This window comes from Montipora capricornis, chromosome 2, assembly GCF_036669925.1.
Source record: "Montipora capricornis isolate CH-2021 chromosome 2, ASM3666992v2, whole genome shotgun sequence".
NCBI lineage: Eukaryota > Metazoa > Cnidaria > Anthozoa > Scleractinia > Acroporidae > Montipora > Montipora capricornis.
This window is the reverse complement of record NC_090884.1, coordinates 57,706,911-57,716,910: the sequence shown is the minus strand read 5'-3', so window position 1 is coordinate 57,716,910 and position 10,000 is coordinate 57,706,911. Positions and strand designations below refer to the sequence as shown.

Genomic DNA, 10,000 nt, shown 5'->3' with positions numbered 1-10,000 from the left:
AAGATCTGCGACGCGACGGTAACGTTCAGGTTTATTAATCTTTTTCGTCGTTATATGGGCTTGTCTAACTTCTAAAAACTAGTGTAACTATCCAGGAACTGAATTAGGAGGTGCGGTATTGAATCTACGACAGAAAATTCAAATTCGCTGCCTTTTGTTCACGTTCTCCGTAAAACTTGAGAATTGGTCATTTCACGTCGCAGATTTGCCGAAAACGTGAAAAAGTGAACAAAAACTAAAAATGCACGTGCAGAGCGTGCAAAGCTATATGCAAAAGTTTTGACGTTTTAATTTCGTTGCCGTCGCGTCGTAGATCTTAAACTCCCCAATGGCCAGGCCAGGCCGTCTTTATACTGAAACTTCCTGATAAGGGGAATACAATAAAATGCGCAATACCTTCTGTCAAAATGGGCTGCTCTCAAAGTACTGCCTAATTTCATTTGCCCTTTTTTCCTTTTTCTGTGTAGGTTTTATTACACGGATGAAACTCTCAAGTCCTTTTCTTAATTACAATTATATCTTTAATCCATTAATTTTTTTATAAAATAAATGCCACCTTAAAGACATGGTTAAAACGTGAAATGCTTTTTCCCTATAAGTAGGCGGGACGCTTGCCTCAGTAGACGATGACAAGGCGGTTTGTTCTTCAACTGCCATCGAGCTTACATTTCTCTCTGAATCCATCGTTGAGGGTTATTATTTTATACAAGGTAGTGTTGATCCAAGCAGAATCTACTGTTTATTTGAAGTGGAAACAAAAAAACGCCCTTCCGGCTTGATAGAGCGAAAGACGGATCGCTAAATAGTCCACAACGTGGCAGCATAGTGAACAGTGCCAGGAAAGGCGGGGCCACAGAGTGTAAAGTGCATTCAAACGACGCTCAGCAAACGGTAAAGGACTGAACGCGAAAAACAGTGTTTTTGAATAAATCTGCCAGCGTTTTATCATAAAACTCTTGCAATCCGATTGTCTCCGCTGTTTGCAGTCTATTCCGACGTGACAGATCACGATTTAGCTAAAATGCACATCCCCGATTAGACGCTAGCAGATGAAGCCCGAAATGTTTGCTTCCGAATCACGAACAAATATTAGTTGTTCAGTCGACGCTGAAACAAAACGAAGTGGGGATGTCTAGAGCATCAAATGTTTTGTCTTTTCAGGCAACGGCAAAGCGCTTTCACAGGTGCTTTTCGAAACCGAAAAACCAAGGCAAGTATAATTAATTTTGGATTTCTACAGCCATCGTCGAGAAAGGATTTAGCAAAAATAACAAAAGACAAGACGCCTGGAGGTGTTCACGCGGGATGATTTGGTCGATTGGAGCACAAAAATAAACTTTGAATGGGTACTGATAATCATCGTCTCTTTATACTCATCAACTAGCTCGCGTTTAAGTGACAACAAGGAAAGCTTGTGAATTGGAAAGGTGAAGTAGCAACCGTTTTGCGCGAGGACACAAGGAATTTTCTCACACGAAGTAAATCGAGGGGCTGATCAGGGCCCCAAAGAGTGATCCATGTCATGTGAGGATATGTAATTTAATTGCAGGAAATGGCAATGTTCAATCTTCGCTGTTGTAAATTTTAGTTTAGTTAATGTAATGACGAAGAATCAAGTCTTACGAGAGCAACAGCCAATCACCTAAAAGGAACATTTTCGAAAGCCCACAAAGTTCATTGCAGTCACTGTAAATGAAAAATGTTTTGAAGAAAAGTCCAGTTTTCTTGAATATACAGTATAACGCTTTACTGTCATGCCTGTTTAGAGGCAACGTGGCCTTTTTAGAACGACATGTGGTCACTATGTGGTGAAACAACTTGATTAGACCGTGAAGCCGGTAGTGTGATGTTTTGTACAACAATCAGAAATGGAGCCAGAACTAAAAAGAAACGATTTTCTAACCTAAGGCTGCGTTCATTATGTATGGCAGAGAGGGGTGCAGGTGAAACTTTCAAAGACTTCTATTCTTTTTTAGATCCCCGAGTGTTTCCACAAAAAAATAGCAAACCGGTGATGTTAACTCTAGGCACGGTAAGAATATCTACCCCTCTCAGTAACTCTATATTACAATGTCGAAACGTAAACGGCTTAGAGATGTAAAGTAAAGTAAAGTAAAGTCAATTTATTTAACGTCGGTAGTTCCTTCAGTTACGAAACTGGTATCAATGGAAGCCGATGGTGCGCTTTTTACCCTCCTCCGGCCCCTCTGTCTGTGCTCTGTTTCACGGATATTTAAAGCTATAGCTACACGGATCAGAGGAAAGTGGAAACAGACGTTGAAGTCACCGAGGATCGAACTGAGGACCCCTTGCTCCGAAAGTCGCCCACTAGCCAACTGAGCTACGCCTGCAAATGTTGGTTTTTGAGGAGAGGGGAAAACCCTCTCGGAGCAGAGTATAGAACCAACAAACTCAACGCACATATGACGTAGAATCCGGGAATCAATCCCGGGCCACATTGGTGGGAGCTAAGTGCTCTCACCACTGCGCCAACACTGCTCTTCCCTACTCCCCATGTATTCAGGGGTTAAGCCATTAATTTGTCAAGATAATCAAAGAGGAAGATCTTGAGGTCTCCTTTTTTGTGTACTCTTCTGACCTTTCTCCAAGAGAAAGGTGTCTTTTAGCAGCAGTGAGGCACTTGAATATGTTGAGTGTACCCTCAGCTGACTTGGAACTTGTGGTGCAAAAGTTGTAGCATCATCTGACGCAGAGTCACGTGGAGATGACAAAGGAGAGGACATCCAGGAAGAGTTTACCTTATGAACAATGTAACTATACCGTATAGAGATAACAGCTATGATATAAACAAATTGTTTATATAATATGTTGCTTGGTAGACCATCATTTGGGTATTCACAGTATTGTTGATAGCCTACAGAGCAGGCGTTTTTTGGCAGGCCGAGGCTTGTTCAAGGTCTAAAGTTCATAATGAGCCGCCATTTTGAAAGCACACAGCCGGTAGAGGGTTGAGACTGTCCTCCTCTCACTGAGTGCATTTTTTTTGACTGGCCTCAGGCCTCTGTTAGATGTCAGCCAATAGTTCTTACCAAAACAAAAAATATGCCTGCCTTGCAGGCTATATTGTTGATTGTGATGTGCTTAAAGATTGTATTTTCACTTTTCTGTTAATAAAATACTTTGCAATCCCAGCCTTACATAAAATTAAATACACCCCCCTCTTCATTGTAGCCCCCCTCCCCCCCTTTTCCATACATAATGAACGCAGCCTAACAGTGTTGTTTCATTTTAGGTTAACTAATCTTCAAATCCTTATTTGGAGCAGAAGTAATAAGTCCAATTGGCCTTTTGCAACAAACGATCACATGGTACAAAATCCGCCATGCTGGAGGGCAAGCTCATTATTATTCCCCCACTGGGCCATTAAAACAAAGGCAAGTCAAGCTTGACTGGTTCAGGTCTCTTTGTTTTAATGTCTCAGTGGGGGAATAACAATGAGCTTGCCCTCCAGCATGGTGGATTTTGTACCAAGTGATCGTTTGTTGCAAAAGGCCTATTCCACATTTACACTAGAACTGTTTCACTTAAAAGGCTAATTGACTGTCTGGTGTTGCCACTTTATTCTTGTCAAGTGTGCTTTCACCTCTTGTTGTCTTCTTGAAGTCTGGTGGGATGCTGGCCATTTCTGACAGAAGCAGTGACTGAAATGGAAGTAGTGTCATCTCACTTTCACTGGTCTATTGATATTTAAGTTAAGGATCTTTGTGATTGGTGTCGTTGTCTTTGCTTTTGGGACTTCCAACCAGTTCTTCCTTCACTTCCTTATTCATCTCTGCTTGTTGCAAGGTTTGGGCAGCTACAGCAAGAGCTTGACGTTTTTTTGTGGCAACTAACAGACTATGTGGGTGTGGTGGCAAAATGCCTGCCTTAAGAACAGAGATGCAAATATCAATTTCAGTTCCTTATCTTGCATGTCACCATTCAAATATTAAAAGTACAGAGTATCACTTTTCCAAAACTGACTCAGGAGGTTAATCAAGGGTTGGACACCAAACAAATTGACTAGGTGAAGACACTACTTTGCCTGGCTGCTTTTAACACCAAATTGCCGCATTTTTTTACCCCAAGGATGTGCTAGTGTCTGAGAAGCACAAGTCATTAATAATATAATTACTATTAATAACACCTCAAACTGTTTTGCATCCTTGTTTAATTCAGAAGAACTTTTGCATCAAAGACTCCTTTGTAATGTCATCTTGATTGGTAATTGTATGCATTATATTTGTTGTGATCAGCAAGAGCAGAACTTCACTTTGGTTTTGCGACACCATAAAAGCACATTTATAACCAAAAGTGTTCATTGCTGACTACAGAGATCTATAAATTAATGTCCTTACTTGTAGCAGGCATATTCTTTTCTTCAAAATTTGGTGCTACATGTATAAAATTTAGGCAGACCATGAAAGAGAAAAGTGGATGCTTGCACTTATCTGGACAATTTAAGAAATAATAATTATTGTGTCTTTTAGACACCTGAAAACTCAGGTGGCTTAAAAAGGGTTGAAACTTATGACCTTTGCTACCTCTGTAATGCCTCTCAAACCCAAGACCTCTTTCGTCTTTAGCCTACACTTCAAATATAAACACTTCTTAGGTGAACCATGTAAGCCCCAAAATTATTTGCCTTGTTTCAGTTTTGACTAGTAGAGAAGTTGCAAAAAGACCTTCAAATGAAAACCCTAAACTTTTTAAATGTAATTTTTATGTTATCACTTACCAGCCCAAATAAAATTGCCACAGGTCTTGATGGTCTTGCTCCAACTGATAACCAGTACCTGGAGAAAATTGGGTTATCCACATAGAAGCTCGACTCATTGGGCAATGACTAATACTTGATGTAAAAAAAAATGCTGAATACTGTCAAGATTAGGACTTATTGTATAAACCTTATGGTCAAAATTTATTGTCAGCGACACAAATAAAAACTAGATGTGTTCTAAAGTCAAGGCACTGTTTAATGACCAGAATTCATGACTTAACATAGTTATTTTCAAGACTGCTGACACTTCCCTTCCCTCTTTAATTTGAAATCAAGCACCTGATCTCACCTTATTCTATCCATGTTTAAACTTGCCAGCTTTTCATTTCTGGTGTTTGGCATTGGATCAAATGTTCCCACCTATAAAAAAAAACAAAGTAACGAAGTTCTAGAGGGTAAAAATAAAGTAAAAATGTTTAAGATGAAGATGTTGAGATGGTGACAACTGCGCGTATCAGTAACATCTAGGGATTCATCCTTTACAAACTTAATAGGATTCGTGTACACAGTGAGGTGTTAAATCAGACTGTTTTTATGATGTGCAACTGCAAGGAGTTGGGTTTGTGGGGACATTACTCAACCATGAAACAGCAAAACGAAACACAAAACACCAAGTATGACTCCACCATACATTCAATACTAACTGACAAAGGTTGGATTTTCAGAGTAAATACCATTTTAGGTCTAATAAGGCCTAATTAGGCCTAAAGCGTTATCGCTCTCAGGGCTGCAAATAAATTTGAGAGTAGAAGGTTTATAGTTAAAAGACGGCAGCCATGAAAGTGAGCTTTGCTCAATTGACTCACTGAGCCAGTGAGGAAGGAAAAACGCCATGTTGTTTCGTCAGATTAAGCGAAAGACTGGGAAAAGGTCAGTCAAGTAGAGCTCAATGTTGATTCTGTGGCAGACTGGACCCTAGATAACAGGTTTTACTTGAACATCGAAAAGTGTAAAGAAATTCACATATCATTCTCTAAGAACAATGCTGTGCTACCACCTTTAATCATTAACAGCCAAGAACTTAAAGTAGTTCAGAATGCCAAACTACTTGGAGTGACTATTACAAATAATCTTTCTTGGAATTTACACATGAACGAAACTATCAAGAAAGCATCTAAACGACTTTATTTTCTTAGGCAGCTTAAATGTGCTATGGTCCCTACATCTGACTTAGTAAGATTCTACACATGTTGTATTAGATCCGTCTGTGACTATGCTGTATCAGTTTTTCATTCATCTCTGCCTAATTATTCAATTAATTACTTAGAATGAGTGCAGAAAAGAGCTTTGTCAATTATTTGCTCTCACTTAAGTTATAGGGAATCATTAGCGTTTTTAGGCATGGATTCACTTTTCGATCATCATAGTGTTTCATGCACTTCACTTTTTAGTAAAATCTTAGACGACAAAGCGCAAACTACACCACTTGCTTCCCCAAAGACATACCCCTAAGTAAAACTTTAGGCAAAGCTGAGTGTTTGATCTTACTTATAAAACTAATTGCACAAAGAACAGTTTTATTAACTCTCAGTGTAATTTAGTATCTCGTAGCATTTTAAAAGCTTTTTTTCTTTTTAGTATATACAGTTATTGTACATAATTTAGCCAATGGCTACCATGTACATGCTAATAAAGTATCTATCTAACTATTCAGTTCCAGGCGTTCCACACCATTCACACAAATGATTTTGTCATGATTTCTCTTCTTTTAATCTTCGTAGAATATGGTGTCAGTTCCACTAAAAATGGGAAGAAGAATGTTTTAAAGATTTCTTCAATGATAATTTAAGAGTTTTCATCTTGACTGATGTAAATGAGACGAAAGGATCTGGGTGAAGATGGCTTACTAGCTGAGCCCTGTGCTCCTAATTAATAGAAATTAAGATTAAGAGCAATAATTTCCCTGCTCCCATGAACTCTAAATTCCTGAATGTTCTTCTACAATTTAGTAATCTCAAACATTTTACCAATGTCATGAATTGTCTTTTGATTTGTATTATAGTTGCAGAACTCCCCGCAAATTGTGTCGAGTGTTTAATTAATAAAACACTAATAATTGCATTTAAATATTGGAAAAGCAGTGAAGCTTGTCATGCCAAAATTAAATTTTACAAAAAAAAAAAAGGAACAATCTTCTGATTTGCTTGTCTGAGGTATGCCAGCTCATTGCTAACCCAGGACCCTTTTACCGAAGCAAGGATTAGCTAAAGAAGAACTTTAGTCTGACACCTGAATCATTGGGCAGTTACTAAGTTATTTCAAGTAGATTTTTCTCCTTTTACCTGCTCTAGGTATCCCCTATTTCGGGGTTTATATCAGTTCGTCGCCACTATGTAGAAGAGAGGTCTGTTTTTACATCCATAGAGAGCAAATCGAAGGGTAACTAGCGATTTCCTCATACTACTCTTCAACGAGCAACGAATGTCGAAATCTACCAGGCATTGCTAATGTCGAGGTGAAAACCTGGTGACTAGTTTCTTACCCAGACTTCCTATGAGGCGTTATAAGGGTCATTATTAGAATGCAAATTCTGTTATGATATAGTAGTGAATTTTGTTCGTTAAGTTCCCGAATTATGTTTTGGCATTTTAAATTATGTTATCGATTTTCGAATTATGTTCCAAGGTTTGATCGAATTATGTTCGGCTCCTTTCAATTATGTTCGGAAGTTTAGACCAACCACCCAAATTTTGTTTGGCTGATAACTACGTTGGTAGGCTTCTTGATTTATGACTTTTTTCTTTTATTATTCACATCGAATTTTGTTCCGCTCTATGGAATTATGTTCGCAATGTGACTTCCTCAAATTATGTTCGGCAAGCGGACTGGAACCTCGCGAGAAGAAACTGACGGGCAGTCCTGGGACGAGGAAATTTCCCGCCCTTTCTATAATTTATTCTAATTATACCGAGAGATCAAACATGGCGGACGAGTCGATCACTCTCGAACTGAGCAGGCATGTAAGTGATATAATCGGTTTGATTGAACGAAATACTTGTCTGAGCGATTTTGCACAGTTCCGCCTCGACTGGTTGTATAATGCTGTTGTGCGTTATTGTGACAATATCCCCTCCGGAGAAGCTGTAATGGCCCTCATTCAAGAAGCGACAGAACTACTAAGAGAAAGTGAAGACGAGGGTTTTAGTCAAAACGTTTCCTCGTTTCAAGCGGACATAACAGCTACTAGCGAACGAGGAAGACCACGCTTTGTTATTTCAAAGGATCAGCTCACGTTTTTATTAGACTTGGGGTTCAAATCCGGAGAGGTCGCATCTCTGCTTGGTGTCAGCGAAAGCACTATAAAACGTAGAATTCGTGAGTATGAAACTTTTGTTAGGCAAAGATATTCAAATATTGATGATGAAGCTTTGGATAGTGTCGTCGAAGGATTAATGAGAGAATTTCCAAATTGTGGCTACAAGAGGATGACAGGCCTCTTACTCAATGCTGGTCACCGAATTCAGCAAAACCACATCAGAGAATGCATGAGAAGGGTTAATCCGGAGGGTGTACTTTTGAGAGCCCTTGAGCTGCGAACTGTTCGTCGGAGAAGATATCAAGTTTGCGGCCCTCTTGCTTTGTGGCATATAGACGGAAATCATAAGCTGATAAGGTAAATTCATTTAAAAATACCAAGTTAATTAACTATAAATAAATAAATAAGTAAGTGAATAAATAACATTGGCTATGTTTGTTGTGTGCCATACTATTTCATACCTTTACTTTCACCATTCATCCCAGCACCATCCATTGCCTCATTGTTCCTTGTAGGGCAATAAGGTATGTAGTATTTTCATTATTTTTTGCCAAGTGAGTAAAGCTTGCGAGAAACCCTGAAAACCCGCATGTATAATGCGTAGACCAAGATTATAAAAGAGAAATCTGGTTCAGATTTCTTATTCTCTTGGCTAGGCTTGGTCACGTGGCCCTACAACAATGCTCAGGGTATCTCTGAGGACAAGGTAGGACGAGATGTTTTTAAAATGGTGGGTACGTTAATTTACTGTACGCTACTGTTCTTAATTTCAGGTGGAGACTAGTCATCCATGGGGGAATCGATGGCTTCTCAAGGATGATTGTTTTTCTAAAATGCAGCACAAATAACCTGGCAAGTACCGTACTCGACTGTTTCGTTCAAGCAGTAGGAAGTTTTGGTTTACCCTCAAGAGTGCGGTCAGACAAGGGCGGTGAGAACGTTGATGTTGCTCGTTATATGCTCAGTCACCCTTTACGAGGACCTGATAGAGGTAGTCACATCGCTGGAAGAAGCGTACATAATCAAAGAATCGAACGTCTTTGGCGAGACCTGTTTTGTGGGTGTCTTCACCTATACTATAACCTCTTCTATGCGATGGAATATTGTGGAATGCTAGACCCATCAAACGAACTACATTTATTTTCCCTTCACTTTGTTTATCTTCCAAGAATCAACCAAACACTACAACTATTTGCCCAGGGGCATAACAGGGCTCCTATCTCCACTGAGAGGGGAAAGAGTCCTCTTCAATTATGGATCTCTGGCAGTGTCTCAGCTTCCAATCGGGGAATTGATGATTTCTGGATCCAGGTGTGGAGGGTTCATTTATTTTAAGGGGTAAAGCGGAGAGGGAAAAGAAGCTTGGAAGGACGTTAGAATTTTCGAGGGGTAATTTTGCACAGAAGTGGTGATTCACATCACATCATCGCAAATGATTATGTTCCTAAGATAAGCGGCATATTTCCCAAAAGTATAGCCACATATAGCTGTTTGACAGGCGATCAACTGATGAACCAACTTTCTTGAGTGTTATGAACAAAAAGCTATTACCACTATTATTTTTTAACTGTAATGTTTAATTTAATTAACATTTGCATCCTGGAAGCAACAGTTTACTACCATTCTTAGTCAGTACAGTTTATTTCAAAAGCTGCTTGACAGTTACTTGTGTGGCAAGCAGCCATCCTGATGTCTGTTTTAACATTTGCTCTTCTCTTCATACTTTTCAGGGTGAGCACTATGGAGTTGATTGGGATGGTCCTGCACCAGATGGAAACTTGGATGATGCAACTGCAGTTGACGTTCCCAACACCAGAAACCCACTGCAACCAGCTCAGTACTCATCTCTCACAAACATAATCAACCCCCTGCGCAACAGCGATGAATATGGCATCGACATCTACCTGGAGACACTGACATTTATTCAACAAGTGGCAATAAGCATTTAAAGGTTTTACATAAAA

General features: G+C 39.4%; 2 protein-coding genes across 3 annotated transcripts in view; one reads left to right on the top strand and one right to left on the bottom strand.

Moving 5' to 3' along the window:
* Window positions 1-1,350: 1,350 nt before the first annotated feature.
* Window positions 1,351-7,201, bottom strand: LOC138028464 (small ribosomal subunit protein bS16m-like). Of its 2 annotated transcripts, none has more exons than XM_068876025.1 (4): window positions 7,061-7,201; window positions 5,070-5,137; window positions 4,739-4,796; window positions 1,351-3,887 (listed from the first exon to the last, which is right to left on the bottom strand). In XM_068876025.1, the coding sequence occupies exons 2-4, from the start codon at window positions 5,120-5,122 to the stop codon at window positions 3,714-3,716; spliced, it is 285 nt and encodes a 94-aa protein (XP_068732126.1). In that variant the 5' UTR covers window positions 5,123-5,137; window positions 7,061-7,201; the 3' UTR covers window positions 1,351-3,713. The 2 variants fall into 2 exon arrangements, with proteins under 2 accessions (XP_068732126.1, XP_068732117.1); XM_068876016.1 differs by having other exon boundaries at window positions 5,070-5,140; window positions 7,063-7,201.
* Window positions 7,202-7,715: 514 nt separating this feature from the next.
* LOC138038147 (uncharacterized) overlaps window positions 7,716-10,000 on the top strand; it is a 2,520-nt gene continuing 235 nt past the window's right edge. The window contains exons 1-3 of the mRNA XM_068883971.1: window positions 7,716-8,393; window positions 8,810-9,347; window positions 9,767-10,000. The exon at window positions 9,767-10,000 is cut by the window's right edge and continues 235 nt beyond it. Coding sequence (XP_068740072.1) covers window positions 7,867-8,393; window positions 8,810-9,347; window positions 9,767-9,985 — 1,284 coding nt within the window. The 5' untranslated portion in view covers window positions 7,716-7,866 and the 3' untranslated portion in view covers window positions 9,986-10,000. The remainder of the gene's footprint in view (window positions 8,394-8,809; window positions 9,348-9,766) is intronic.